This window comes from Leucopleurus acutus, assembly GCF_964270905.1.
Source record: "Leucopleurus acutus genome assembly, chromosome: 17".
Taxonomy (NCBI): Eukaryota; Metazoa; Chordata; class Mammalia; order Artiodactyla; family Delphinidae; genus Leucopleurus; species Leucopleurus acutus.
Window position 1 is genome coordinate 13,822,161 of NC_139159.1, and position 15,804 is coordinate 13,837,964.

Here is a 15,804-nt window from a genome sequence, read left to right on the forward strand (position 1 = left end):
CAGCGTAGGAGGGTTCCCTTTTCTCTACACCTTCTCCAGCATTTATTGTTTGTAGACTTTTTGTTGATGGCCATTCTGGCCAGCGTGAGGTGATACCTCATTGTAGTTTTGATTTGCATTTCTCTAATAATTAGTGATGTTGAGCATCTTTTCATGGGCTTTTTGGCCACCTGTATGTCTTCTTCGGTAAAATGTTTATTTAGATCTTCTTCCCATTTTTTGATTGGGTTGTTTGTTTTTTTGATGTTGAACTGCATGAGCTGTTTGTATATTTTGGAGATTAATCCCTTGTCGGTAGCTCCGTTTGCAAATATATTCTCCCATTTTGTGGGTTGTCTTTTTGTTTTCTTTATGGTTTCCTTTGCTGTGCAAAAGCTTTTACGTTTCATTAGGTCCCATTTGTTTATTTTTGTTTTTATTTTCATTACTCTAGGAGGTGGATCCAAAAAGATATTGCTGCGATTTATGTCAAAGAGTATTCTTCCTATGTTTTCCTTTAAGAGTTTTATAGTATCCAGCCTCACATTTAGGTCTTTAATCCATTTTGAGTTTGTTTGTGTTTTATAGAATATTCTAATTTCATTCATTTACATGTAGCTTTCCAGTGTTCCCAGCACACTTATTAAAGAGACTGTCTTTCTCCACTGTATGTTCTTGCCTCCTTTGTTGTAGATTAATTGACCATAGGTGCGTGGGTTTATTTCTGGGCTTTCTGTCCTGTTGCACTGATCTATATTTCTGTTTCTGTGCCAGTACCATACTGTGTTGATTACTGTAGCTTTGTAGTGTAGTCTGAAGTCCTGGAGCCTGATTCCTCCAGCTCCATTTTCTTCCTCAGGATTGCTTTGCCTATTCAGGTCTTTCGTGTTTCCATAATCCTTTTAATATGCTGCTGAATTTGATTTGCTACTATTTTGTTGAGGATTTTTTCATCTGTATTCAGAAGAGATATTGGTATGTAGTTTTCTTTTCATATCTTTGTCTTTTGTGTCAGGGCAGTGCTGGCTTTATAGAATGAGTTTAGATGTATTCCCTCCTTTTCTGTTTTTTGGGAAGTGTTTGAGAAGAATTGGTGTCAGTTCTTCTTTAAATGTTTGGTAGAATTCACCAATGAAGCCACCTTGTCCTGTGCTTGACTTTGTTGTGAGGTTGTTGATCATTGATTCCGTGTCTTTACTTATTATAAATCTTTTGTTTATTCTTGAGTAGCTTTTGGTAGTTTGTTTGTTTCTAGGAATTTTTCCATTTCATCTAGGTTGTCCAGTTTATTGGCATTAAATATTCATAATATTCTCTTATAATCCCTTTTAAAAACATTTCTGTAAAGTTTGTAGGTTACAGACTTGATTACATTTCTGATTTTAGTAATTTGAGTCTTTTCCCTTTTTTCTTAATCTAGCTAAAGGCTTGTTAATTTTTAAAATCTTTCTTAAGAATCAACTTTTGGTTTTGTTGATTTTCTCTGTTACATTTGTATCTTCTATTTCACTTATCTCTGTTCTAATATTTATGATTTACTTCCTTCTGCTGGGTTGAGTTTAGTTTGCTCTTCTTTTTCTACTTCTTTAAGGTATAAAGATCAGTTATTGGTATAAGATGTTTCTTGCTTTTTAATGTAGGCTTTATAATTATAAATTCCCATCTGAGCACCACTTTTGCTGTGTCCTATAAATTTTGGTATGTTGTGTCTTCATTTTCATTTGTCTCAAGATATTTTCTAATTTCCTTTGGGATTTCTTCTTTCACCCATTGGTTGTTTAAGAGTGTGTTGTTTAGTTTTCTCATGTTTGTGAATTTTCTGGGTTTTCTTTTTCTTTCCAATTCATTCCATTGTGGCCAGAGAAGATACTGTTATGATTTAAATATTTTAAAACTTACTGAGACTTATTTTGTGGCCTGACATATGGTCTATACTAGAGATTGTGCCATGTGCACTTGGAAGAAGAATATGTATGGCTGTTATTCTGTGTATTTTTCTCTACATGTCTATTAGATCTAATTGGTTTATAGTGTTGTTCAAGTACTCTGTTTTCTTATTGATCTGTTTAGTTGTTCTGTCCATTATTGACAGTGAAGTATTAAGAGTCTCCAACTATTGTTGTAGAACTCTATAACATCAGTTACGTCAATGTTTGATTCATGTATTTGGGGTCTCTGTTGTTAGGTGTGTATATGTTAAATAATTGTTAAATCTTCTTGACTGATTGACCCTTTTATCAATATATGATATTCTTTGTTTTGTAACAAGTTTTGTCTTAAAGTCTGTTTTGTCTGATACTAGTATAGCCACCCCTGCTCTCTTTGGTTTCTGTTTTCATGGAATGTCTTTCAATCATGATTTCTTCAAATATTCTTTCTTCTCCTTTTTGGGACTACCATTAGGTGTATGTTGGTACATTATACAAATTGATAAAGTAAGAAAAGTCATATGACATCTCAAATAATACTTGAATGGTAGTTGATAAAGTTTTACATCAATTTCTTATTTTAAAACAAAACTAAATAAAAGGACTTTTAGAATAAAAGGATATCTTCTTAACTGAATTATTGTCTGGCAGAAACATTTATATAATATGTATAAAAAGTTTTCTAAGTGATTGTTCTCAAAAGGAAAAAAAGACAATAATGTGAAGTCATTAACTTTCATATGGGGTAAATATCATTAACATTCATTAAAAACATCTCTATTGCTAAAGCTTACTTAAAAATAGATACTATATATTAATTAGGCCAGTGAAGAACAAAATAACCTGTTAGCCTATCCAATAGATTGTGAGCTCCTGTAGAATGTCATCACCATGAGGGCAGGGAATTTTGTTAAATTTATTCCCACTGGTTTACTCCCAGAACCTAGGACAGTGCTTTGTGCTATATACCAATGAGAGAATAAATGAGTAAATGAGAATTTAAGGATTAATTAGTGCTGAAATGTTTAGAAGCTGTGCATTTTCAGATAACAAAAAAGCACCTTACACAGTGCAAACTGGTATAGGTACAAAGATCTGCAAGATAATATTATGTTTTTAATTTTCAATTTTGATTTGTCATAGAGGAAAAATGACAAATAGGGTTCGATGAAGTTTTTTCCTTTGTGGTTCAAGCGTTTCTACTATTTATCTGGTGGAGTGGTGGTTCTGGTGGAGTGGTTGAGGATGATGGGTAGGGTCTTGGCAGAAAGAACCAGCAGAACATTTGTCTGTCAGTCCCTTGTGCTTGATAGTGTGCACTGATTCTTTTAGAGCTATTTCAAATTTGTGATCCAGATGAGAAAACTGAGGTAAGTACGTTAGCTTCAGTTAAAACCAAAAACTAAAACCAGTCCTCAGTAGTTTTATTTATGCGCATTTAGAACAGCATATACAAAGAGGAATCGCTGTATATTTGCTAAAATTTTAGGAAAGAAATGAATAGACCATGCACGTGTATAGAAAACACAAGTTACATAGATACGAGAGAATGAAGATGGAAAAACAATGTCTGAAAAGTCATAATATGGAAATGCAGAAGGCAGGAGACATGAAGTACTACATTCACTGTTATCAATTTTAGGTATATCTGTAGTACTGGGGAACCTCCCGGCATATTTAAATGAAAGAATGGGAGAAACTTTCAGGAAAGAATATTAGCATTTATTAATTTTAGAAAACAGAGTTGAAAGATCTAAATAATTGAAATTATTTTGGTTCCAAAGAAATAGATAGATAGTATCTCAAAAGTTATTTGGAGGAAATGGTAAATTTATTATTTAACCCACAGATGGAAATTATTGGTGGAGGTATCAGTGAGTCAGCATTTGATTAATATAATAAAGAATTGTTCAAAATAGGCCCTGTTCAATATACAATCGGCTGTTTTATGAAGTAGTGACCTCTTTATGAATGAATGGAGCATGCCCACCTACACGGTGCTGTGGATGGGCTCCTGCTTTGGGGGTGAGCTTTGTCTCAGTGATGTTATGGGTTGTACCTAATCTCAGATTCTTTCACCTCTTATGGGTCATATTGTGTTGTTTATATTGTTCTGCTGTTTTCCATATCTCCTGAGGATATTTTTTAGAAAATGTATTTAAACTGTAGCCCTGAGTTTTAATACTAAGTATGACCTAAGCAAGGTTTTTTGTTTTGTTTAATATTTATTTATTTATATTTATTTTGGCTGTGCTGGGTCTTAGTTGTGGCATGCAGGATCTTTGCTGCGGCATGCAAACTTCTTAGTTGCGGCATGCATGTGGGATCTAGTTCCTCGCCCCGGGATCGAGCCCAAGCCCCCTGCACTGGGAGCGTAGAGTCTTACCCACTGGACCACCAGGGAAGTCCCTCAAGGTTTTTAATCCATCAGAAACCTTTAGAGATTCTCATCTGGAGACTGTATACTGGGCTGATGACTTCCCAAATCACCTTCCATTATTTACTGAAACATCTTTTGAAATTATCCAGTGTAGTTGATTAGACCATGATTATACTGTGGCCTTCCTTGTCCTAGATTTGGATCCTATGATAAATTGGGTATCACATGTGTAGCAAATTGTCACAAGCTACAAAAATATAAAAAAAAATTTATCTTAGTTTCTCTCAAAAGTTGCTGAGGAAAAGAGCTTGGGTGTCGTTTCATTTCTCTGTAGTGCTGCATATGACCTCCCCTAAACTCAGTAGGTTAAAACAACAATTTATAATTTCTCATGGTTCAGTGAATGGGCTGGGCAGTTCTGCTGGTCTCACCTGGGCTTGCCTACGTGGATACATTCAGGTGGAGTTCTGCAAAGTCTGCTAGGGTGGGCAGCAGGGCATGTCACATGATTATCTGGGGAGGTTGATTGGAACTGATTTTTTAAAAAACCTATGTTCTTATTTTTTTTAATTGATGAGATCTTAATAGGATATGGTAATTTCCAGGAAAATTAGATAATGTAATGATGCAGATTAGAGAAATTATTCAAAAAAGGTTAACAAAAGTGCCAGTAAATGTTTTGAAGGATCTGGTTCAAATACAGTTTTCTCTGTCTCCTCTTCTGATCTATTCCCTGTGCCTGGGCTTGTCCCCCCGGGAACTCCTGGGTAATGACCTGTGGCGTAATAGCAATATGCCTGGAAGTGTTTTCTAAAACCATTGATCACAATCACTGCTTCCACTGTCCACACTTGAACACTGGTGTGTTGATGTTAGCTCACATTTCCTTCCCAGAGTCCCTTAAACAAAGAAACATGGAGGAAGCAGCTGCATGTTTTTAGTTTAGATTTATTTAAATTATAGAAGTAATGTTTACTTATTTTGACAATGAAAAAAATAGAGACGTGGAAAGACAGTCTCTCTCCCTTTAGCCCTCTCAAAGTCTACTCCCTCGGAAATAGTTTGCATCCTTTTACATCCTTTTCTTTGTGTAAACTAACATAAGATGTGTGAGTTGAATTGCTTTATAAAATTGGCTTTAAACTGTACAGTACACATTCTTAAGCAACTTGTTTCTATTATTTTTAAATGTATTACGGACATATCTCCATGCAGATAAATTCAGATCTATGTTATACTTTTCCGTAAGTGCATGCCTGTACCATAGTGTGAATACGCTATAATTTACTTATTCCCCTGTTGAAGTACAGTTACATCATTTCCAGAGTTTTGCCACCACAAACTTTTTGGTGAAATAAACAAATATCGTGCACTTTCCGATAAAATAAACAACCTCGTACATATATACATAAGTATGAGTGTTTTCATTTATTTATGATAATTTACCAGACAGAATAAGATTGCTGAGTCAGAGGATCACTATATGTTTTATTATAATAACTATTTCTGAATTACTTTTAAAAAGGTAGCAGAAAAAAAATTTCAGTAGGTTGAGACTGTCTTTCTTATAGCCTTACCATATAAACTTTAAAAAATTATTTTATTTTTATCAAAACAAAAATATATATGGTTTAAAAAGCAAATTAGTACCACAAGGCAACGGTGTCCTTCTTTTTCTCCTGTTCTGCTTTTAATGTGGAGCCACTTTTAACTCTTAGATGTTTCCTTTGGTACACAGATCTACATATGTAAATATACAAGATACTTATACAGTTCTCTTTCCGTTTTTAAATTTGAGGCATCATCTCTTGATTTCCTTCTAAGACATTGTGCTTTATACCCAGGGCCCATCACGTTCTCATAGTACAGGCAGGCAACTATTTCAGATGTTGGTTAATGTATACTTTGCATTGATTTTTTCATGATTATGTTAATTAGCCTTTTTCACAGTAGAGCCGTAAAATAGCCAACTGTTAATTTGTTTCCAGAATTAATAATCGGCTTGTTTTTCTGTTTGCTTTGCTTTCTCTGTACCCATCACTAATGCTTCACCAAACTCTGCCTTAAAGTATATATTAAACACTCTCAATATGCTTAAATACATCGTGGTCTTCTGTCTTAGTTCATATTTTATACTTTATTTCATTTAAGAGGTTTTAGAGACTTCTCTCCTGTAGTCCTTTGTCCTCTTGCTCCAGTCTTTACTCCTTAGTTTCCAGACTTTTTCTCAGCTCTCTGCTGAGACCATCCTTTACTGTCATCCCAAGACTTACCTTTGCCTTTTTCTTATGGAGGATTATCTGTTTCCTGAATCTCAGGTCTTTCCAGTTTTGGGTTTACTTATTTATTTTGGTGGAGCACCTCCATTAGGAGCTTTCTGTAAAAGAGCGCTTGCCAGATATAGTTCTGAGTCCTTACAAGTATCTTGATTGATTCTTTCATTGGATATAAAATTCAAAGTTAGAAGTGATCTTCAGTTGGAATTTTGAAGGAATTTCTCCTGTCTCTTCTGGGGCCAAGCATTGCTATTGCGAAGTCGGATGACAATTTGATTTGCTATTTTTGTCCCTGAAAGCTTTTAAAGATGTTCTCTTTATTACCACTGTTGTAAAATGTTGTGATAATATGCCTTACATTATGCTGTGGACATTTTATGGATCCTTCCAATCTGAAAGGCAATTATGTTTTTATATCCTTATTATTTTGGCATTGGTCCTCCTTGATTGATGCTTTCATGTTTAAATGGTATGAAATGTCCACTTTTTGGGGGCATCTCTCTCTTCAGGGACTAGGCTTCAGTATTCTCTACCTTGCTAAATCCAGTTACCACTCAGTTCATTTTGCATCTTCCAAAAACAAATGTGTAGCTATTTCTTGCCTAATGATGTCTTCTCTCTTTATTCAACCAATTCTTTGATAAAAGAAAAATACCGTAATGTAATTTTAGTGGGAATTTGAGGCAAAGGGAAGGTAAATAGAAGTATTCAGTCTTCTTTGTTTTATCAGAAGACAGCAAGAATGTCTTAAAAACATTTAACTAATGGCTCATGAAGAAGGTAGCAATTATTTTTTAAGCTGCTAAAACATAATAGAAAATATACTTTGCTTGTGTTTTTCCATGATTTATATAAATTATTAGTTTTACATCAGCACCTGCATTTTCTTTGTTCTATAAACACTGTCACACTTCCTTACTGGTTCGGTTAAAACATGTCTTAAAACCCAGCTTCATAACTTCCCCTCTGTTTGCTCACAAGAAAACCATTTCCAAACATTTTTATTCTGTACACTGATCTTGATACAGTCTTTCACGTAATGATGAATAGTAAGTTTTTATCATTATGTAGCATGCTTATGAAGTAATCATTTTTTTTAAACATAGTGCCAAGGTCAGTAGATCATCCTAAGTGGAACTGGAGGACTAAACCAGAAAGCCGTGATTTTGATGAATTGAACCACATCCTTCAAGAGAGCAAGAAACTGGGAAAAGCCCTTGAGAGTCTCTCTCGAAGTAAGTTTATTTACTTCATTATAATTGGAATCCCTAACCAATATTAAAGTAGAAGCATTCATTACTATTACCAGTAACATATTTCCAACATCCTCATTATAACTCCGTGAGGGATTGAGGAGTTCTAAGAGCGTGAGATGGGAAATGAGGACTGATCTTGCATGTTACAGGGATTCGTGGGAAGACTAGTTTATATAGAGTAGGAGGGGCTCTAGACCCCCTCCCCACAATGGCTATTTGATTCCAGTCTCTCTACAGGGTCTTTGTGCATTACCCAGGTGAGCTGGACACCTAATGGTACCTTACTCATTCTTCTCTTTTGAACCCTATTGTTTTGTGTCATCCCAGTTAATGCATGTACCTGTTTCTTCCATGACTTTCTGATGTCTCTAAACTTCTTAAGGATAGTGACTGGGCCACATTCTTCTTCGAATCCTCTCGGAACCTAGCAACATATTTTGTAAAAGCAATGATCTGTAATCCTAGGGCCTGGGTCAGAAGTTTTGCTCTGCCACCTGTGAGGTGAATAACATTACGTAAATCATTAAACCTGTACGAGCCTTGGTCCTCTCATCTCCAGATCAGGAAGACATGATTCTGTGTCCCTCTTCTGATAGGTGAGAAGGTTTGAAATGATACATTTCAAGTAAAAACTTTTAAACGTTATTGTTGTGAGAGTAGACAAACAAATATTTTGATTTGATAAATGCATCGTGTATGTAGAAATACATATGTACTTTATGGTTTTAGTAGTGAGTTCAAGGTATTTCTATCTTTCTCTGGTTCTAAGTAGCTCTTAGTTTTAAAAATTAGGCACCTTTAGATGCGTATTAATGCTATAGCCTCACTAAAATTTTCTTCTGGTATTATGGAATATTAAAGATTCTTAAATGGAAAATAGAACACTAGCAAATTGTAGTAGATTATATTTGAGGATCAGTATGTTTTGTAAAATAGTGTTGTGTTACTAGTTTCATGATACTTTTTTTTTTTAATTAATTAATTTATGGCTGTGCTGGGTCTTCGTTTCTGTGCGAGGGCTTTCTCTAGTTGTGGCAAAGCGGGGGCCACTCTTCATCACGGTGCGCGGGCCTCTCACTGTCGTGGCCTCTCATTTGACCGTTTCTGGATGCTCTCCACATCATATCTTGTAGGTTTCATTCTGACACTTCTCTTTCTTTCCTGCCGCTATGAATGCTGTTCCCACAGTTCATTCTTTGCCTCTGTTCTTTCAAATGCTCTCTGTGTCCAGCCTTATCCTCCCTCAGAGATTTAATTATCACCCCTACACAACTAACTCCGATAAGTGTATTTCCCATCCAGACTGTGTATGCTTTTATACAAGATGGTGGATAGCCCACTGCCGTGCTAAATTCAGTATATCTAAGTAGATCATACCTCCTTCTTTACTGTGACCTTTCTTCTTCATGCGTTGTCTCAGCTGTTGGCATCATCAGTTACTGGTTCAGCCAGCCTGGAGCCCTTCTAGACTCGTCTTTCTCCCTAACTGTTAATAATTAATTTCCAAGTCTTGATGTTTTCCCTCTATCTTGGGTATGATTTTCTTCTCTGCCGCATTAGCACCCTCTAATTCACACTCAGCACCACTGACCAGACCATTGGTTTATCCATTTAACATGTTCCATTTTGTTTCATGTCATTCCTGCCCCGTGACAGAAAAAACAGGTGCAGTCCCTGCTCATACTGAGCTTGTGGCTGGAGGGATTACCATGGCCCTAAGTTAGGGGAGTCTTATGGCCAAAATCTCTGTGGCTTAACACAGTGTAAGTATTCAGTCACTCCATATAGTGTTCCAGGGTTGCAGACAGTTCTATCCTGTTATTCTCCTGTCTTTAGCACCTGATCCAAGGGTCCTGAAAGCAGAAGGAGACAACAGAGGATTGTGGGGGTGGTTTCTCATGCCTAGAGGTGGAAGTGCTCACATGACATCACCCACCTTCTGCAACTGACTGCAAGGGAGGCTGGGGAGTGTAGTCTAGCCTGTGAGCCCAGGAGAAATACGGAAATAGTTTGCAGCATGAGTAACCACTCCCGCCCACACTCCTGTTTCTCTGTATCTCCAAACAGCCCTCACTGCAATCAGTGGGGTGGATCTAGAGTGAAGACTTGGCACCACTTGTTGCAGACGTTCAAGGGCTCCTTACAACCTCATAGAAGGTGCTCCATGCTCTGACCCTTAGTCATGTGTCCAGTATCATGTCTCATGACTCATCATCAGGCCACTTGTGCACCGGTAACAATGAAGTTTTTCACACTCACTGAAGTTTCTGCATTTCCTGTATTGCTTACGCTGTGTCTGTACCCTGAAATCACCCCCCCACTTGCCCCAAGCTAATCTCTGCTCCTCCCTTCAGCCTCAGCTCAGATGCCACTTGATGGTTTAGTGCTGCTGTCTTCCTGTGGAGTGGATCTGGTACCCCTCTTTCTGTGCTTCCAGACTTTTCCCTGTACGCGCTGAAATGCTGTGATCTGCTTTCACAGCTCTCTGAGCTCTGAGCTGCGGGGAGTCCAGGGGCACCTGGACTCCCCAGCATGCAGCACAGTGATCAGTGCATAATTCAGTCCCAATTCGCTGGGCGAGTGCCACCTCTGCTTCCATTTCTTCCTGGTCCATCTTCTCTGTGACCCCTCCCTTACTATTTCTTCACTGCAGATCTACCTTCTGCTTCTCTAAGTGTGGGCCTTTGATGTCATATTACATAGGTTTGGGTTTTGATATATTTGATTTGTTTGCTGAGACCTTTGGCTTTAACTGTGGGCTGTCTATTAAATTAAACAGACAGGTAAGCAAGTGGAGCCCAAGGCTCTTCTGAGCCTAAGGCCTTTGCTGCCTTTGGCAGTTTTCTGCGAAGGAAGGCAATGATAGGATGAGTATCTTTAGTCCGTTTAGACATTGGTCTACAGATTGTAGTTCATGTGAAACACTGGCTGGAGCTTTTCCAAGGAAAAAAGCCCAGCTGTTGGGAGAACAGAGGACAGATATTTATGCTCTGTGACTGATAATAGCCATCTGGACTCAGCCAGGAAAAAAATAACAGAGGACTTTTTTAGTTCAGCAATCGTGAACGTTCCCCAAAAGTCTCTTCTGACAAAAAGCCTGAGGAGTTAGGGAATAACAGCCTGTGAGTGAAAATGGAAGCAGATGATGTGGTCATTGTTTGTTCATTGCATGCAGACCTCAAGTTTACCTTTTAGTAGGAGAGAGAGTTGTGAAAAGCAGAATTTCAAAGCCTTGTAAGGAGACGTGTGGGAGCCTTCAACAAGGAGGTTTAGGGCCAACGTGGTGAAGAGTATATCTGAGTAGAGTCTGTAAGGATAAAAAGGTAAAGCTAAGGTAAAAGGAGAGTGAAGATGTGTCATGAAGTGGGAGGTTCCTGACAGAAAAGCGTGTGTGTAAAAAGAAGGAAGAAAATTCACAGAAAAATTTCAGAGAAAGAAGAAAATTTTGTATTGTTGATGCATTAAGGGTGAAGTGAGTAATAAAGTCAACGAAGGTGGAAGTCTAGGTGGCAGGGGAGTCGGGGGTGAAGATGATCCTGTGTTTCCGAACGATCACTCTGGTGCCACGTGGAAGATGGAATTGATATGGTTCATGTCTCAGGGCGAAAACCAGATGAAGAGAGCCTGAAATAGAGCGGTAGCTGTGGGATAGAAAAGAGGGAATGGTTTAAGACAGGTATTGGTACTGGTCAGCTGCGTGTTAGCAGCCAGGCCGCACGGCAGGAGGTGAGCGGTGGGCAAGCGAGCAAAACCTCATCACCTGCTCCCCGTCACTCGCATCACCGCCTGGACCATCCCCGCCCTCCCCCCGCATCCGTGGACAAATTCTTCCATGCGACCAGTCCCTGGTGCAAAAAGATTGGGGACCGCTGGTTTAAGAAGTGTAGAAGATTATATGGTTAAGACTCACTGATATGAAAGAGGTGTGAGGATAAAGAGAGAACGATGTGCTTAGATTGTTTTATTTTTTTGGTTTTGTTTATAATCAAGGTGACTGGGTGCTGCCTCTGCCTCAGATAGGAATTCAAGAGGGTTTGAGGATGGAGGAGGAATGTTGTTTTGAACACCTTTGGTACATCCAAATGGTGTGGATAGCCCTCCTCTGTTCCCAGCAGTCAAGTGTGTGTGTGTGTGTGTGTGTGTGTGTGTGTGTGTGTGTGTGTATGTATGTATGTGTGCGCGCGTGCACGTGTGTGTAAATTGCTATTTGGAGAAGAAATTTGATTAGGGATATAGGTACAGGAATCTTTAGCATATAGGGAAAGAGAGCCCTCCCCCAAACACATACCATCAGCATTTGAGATACAGGTAGAAAAGTGATCTAGTTGACACTGAAAAGGAATTTTCGGACAGGTAGGTTGAAAACCAAGGTAGAATGCTTTCAAAAAATCAGGGAGAGAAAATATTTCAGAAAATCTAGCTGTCCGAAGTGGCAGATAACTTGGTAAAAAAAAAAAGATGGCAAACACATTCATTGTGTGTGCAGCCGTCGCCAAGCTGTGCTTCCACTGTTTCCTGCAATAATAGGAAAAGCTGGAAATTAAGTATCTTTTATTAGAGAAAGAAAAATGGATAAAGAAATCATGGTACATTCACACAATGGTATACTTTATAGTCATTAAAAATGATACTGTAGAAAATAGTTACTAATATAAAAATAGAGTTTTATACAAAAAGCAGATAACAAAATAGTATGTTTGCCTTTAATTTTGTTTTATATATGCATATAGAGGCATACCGCATTTGTATGTATGCCTATATACGCTCAAAAAATTCTTTGGAAGAATTCACAAGAAACTGTTATCCTTATTTATGAGTGGAGACTTGTTTTCCTTTTCCCTTTATTATATTTTTTATTTTGTTCTGTGATAAATATGTATCGGTTTGACCAAATGAAATCAAATAGGCTTTTTGCAAAAGGCAGAATCGGGGTAATCTGTCTTTACAATTCTGATATCATTGGGATTTTTTCCAATAGGGAGTCAGGCTTTGGAAAATAGCTACTTCCAGTTTATACCATATGAATTTTCTGATCTACTCTCATGAAATGAATTACACTGACTAAGCTGTAAAGAATCATGAAAATTTGCTGCTTTCATTTGTCTTAGCTGCCACCTGATTCTAACTCTAGGGCTAACCTGATGCCTGGGAAAATGGAAAGCTTGGTGGAGCAGGTGGCCCCTGTTTACTTGATCTCGCGCAGCTTGGAATGTGAGAACTGTTTTGGAAGAAATTCCTGATACCACTGAAACCTCTCTGAGGGTTGGAATAAATGGAAAGGCCCATAAGTTGAAGGACACAAATGAAAGTATCCAGATAGGTTTGCAGTACAGCAGAATCAGGAACCAACCTCTGACATGCCTGTGGGAGCCCTTGCCTCTTTATCTAGAAGAGAAGCTTAGTTTCTGAAGGAACTCGTTTCCCCCTGTTCATTTCCAAGATGCCCACTTCTATCTGGGACACCGTTGCTGCCCTAAGCCAGGCCTCTCTGGCTACTCTGGAAGGACAGTGTCTCCTGTAAGATCTCACTTGGGCTTTTAGGAAGACCATGTGATCCAGTATGCATCAAGAGTCCCATAATCAAAGCCTGGGCCTTCTTTCCTTACAACATATTGTGGCAACCCACTGTATTTTCTCTCGCATATTCTGTTCCCCACTGCCCCTCAGTTTCTATAAAATTTAAAAATATACCTTAAAATATGATGGATTTTGAGAGTTAATGAAGTGCCTAAAAGTTGTGAATCTCATCTCAGGGAATAGCTGTGAATGTCCTGCTTGGCACTGGGAGAACTATCCTGGCTACTCAGTATGAATGGTTCTCATTAGAGCTTCCTGCTTCTGTAAAGAGCGTGTCTTTAATATTCTTTCAATGGCTTTTAGTCAGGTTAAGCTTTGATTAAAATCGAAATACAAAAAGTGAATAATATCCTAGGCAATTTGACATGGATAATAGAGAGCCTACAGAATTATACAGTATATAGTATTTGTTTAGATAAATTCTTAGGTAAAAATCATCAAAATATTTAAATGTTAAGAAAATATCATAATAGGTATCTGAAAAAATGTGGAAGACCAGACATTTAGAACGATTAGAGGCATCATTTCTTCCCCAAACCAAGTTCCCCATTTAGTTAGTTTGAGCTTTATTCTGGGACTCATCACTGCTAATACTTTAATATGTCTTCATAGCAACCTTTGTCTTCATCTTAATTTTCCATTGGTAAAATTTCTTGGCCCTGCAAAACAGCTTCTGATACTTGCTAAAATGGACAGTGAACAGAGGATGTACGGAGCTAGTTCACAAGTGAGGTGCGAGTTCTGTGTGACATGCATTTTGACTGTTCAAGGTCGTTAAGGCCTTTTGACTAACTTACCTGCAAGTTCTTGGCTACACTGTAGATAGGTGAAGTATTGCTGCTATCTTTATGAATAATGGATTCATAAGTCTGAGGTGTAAAAGAAATTTAAAGACCAACTGATAACTTTCTAAAAACGGAGTGAGGAAACTCTTTTTGCAGGGCCAAGGGCATTAATGCAGAAAGTTAAAAATAATCAAGGGAGTTTCAGAAATGTCAGACAATTGGGTAACGGGTTATTTAATTCCAGATACCTAATTTTTATGATTTTGGATGAGAAAGAAAATTTTGTTTTATGTATCTACTCTCCCTTTCTATCTTTTAAAATAGATTAAGTCTTTTTAACATTTATTTTTAAACAATATATTCAGTTCTAATCTTGAAATCATACTGGAAAGGAACATTTTTATAATAATTGTATCAATGTAAATAGAAGCATTTGAAATATATATTTGGCTTCTATAAACTGGACTAATATGTTTACATAAACCATTTGGTACTGTATAAAATTCCTACATTATCTTGAAATCTGAGTTATTCCAGGTGAGCCTGAATAATTTCATATATTTTTTAAACCCAAATATTCATAAGTGTGTGATATGCTAGACCTCTAGACATGTTTATCATTGCTCAGAAAGCTGTGGGATCTGCCTGTCTCACAGGTCCTCCCTACTGTAGACTCATTAGAATATCTCAGAGTTCTTCCCCACACTCACTCAGTAGTGATGCTGCCCTGCTGCAATGCTCCCTTCATGAAGCATTCTCTCCCTGAATTGTTGAAGCAGGTACCTTCATAATACAGCAAGTTCCTGAATAATTGTTAAGTTAGGTCACCCCGAACCCCCAAAGTCATGGCCAGACTCTGTTTTAGTGTAGTGACACGTAAGAATTCTTAATTACCAACAGTTTTTACCAAAGAAGAATTTTATAGAATACTGTTATGAAAAATTCATCTTGAATACACCTGTGTTTCTGGTTTTATCTACAAGGGGAAGAATGATGCCATTTGTTGAGATGAAGTAGGGCATAGTATTTTTTCTGCTTTGCGTGTGATTAATTTACTAGTTTAGTGGACTGAGATGATAGAGCAACTGGTAAAGTGTCCTCCACAGACACTCCGTACCTAAGCAGAGAGGGGGTCTTTACTCAGGTTCATTTTCTTGAGACTACTTTCAGATTTTCTCTTCCAACCCAGTTCATTCTTTCTTGTGCTTTAGAGTCTGCTGAACGCTGGCTTCAGTCTGTTCTTATTTTCTGTGTTTCCTTGGACTTCAGAATTTTCCTTGTCTCTTGGCCCAGGAAGGTGATAGTCATCATGACAGCAGAGCTAGAGACTGACACCTTGGTAAAGAAAAACAGACAGAGACAGTGAGGAGAGAGCAAAAGAGCTGCTGAGAATGAAAGATAGATGCAGACAAAGATTGAAGTGGAAAAGAATCTTTTCAGTCCTACTTTCTGTTCAATTTACATTGATTTTATGAACTTCCAGGAGCCTGAGGTTTGGAATTATTATGTGGAGGTCCATAGAAAAGCCAACCCCCAAATAAGGGCTAGGACTAGATTTGTCTGCAAAGGTTTAAATGAACCAGAAATCAGAAAGTATGCTAACCGCTGCCATCTCAGGGTTTC

At 37.7% G+C, this 15,804-nt stretch overlaps 1 protein-coding gene across 4 annotated transcripts in view; it reads left to right on the forward strand.

Moving 5' to 3' along the window:
- The window catches only part of LOC309974341 (uncharacterized protein C8orf34), a gene marked incomplete at both ends in the record, with an annotated part of 325,219 nt that overhangs the window by 62,357 nt on the left and 247,058 nt on the right, over positions 1-15,804 (forward strand). For 3 of the 4 annotated variants that reach the window (XM_082858975.1, XM_082858974.1, XM_082858973.1), the window contains one exon: positions 7,670-7,798. The exons of the other annotated variant lie outside the window; for it this stretch is intronic. In XM_082858975.1, the coding sequence (XP_082715101.1) occupies positions 7,670-7,798 (129 nt within the window). The remainder of the gene's footprint in view (positions 1-7,669; positions 7,799-15,804) is intronic. 4 annotated transcript variants of the gene reach the window in all.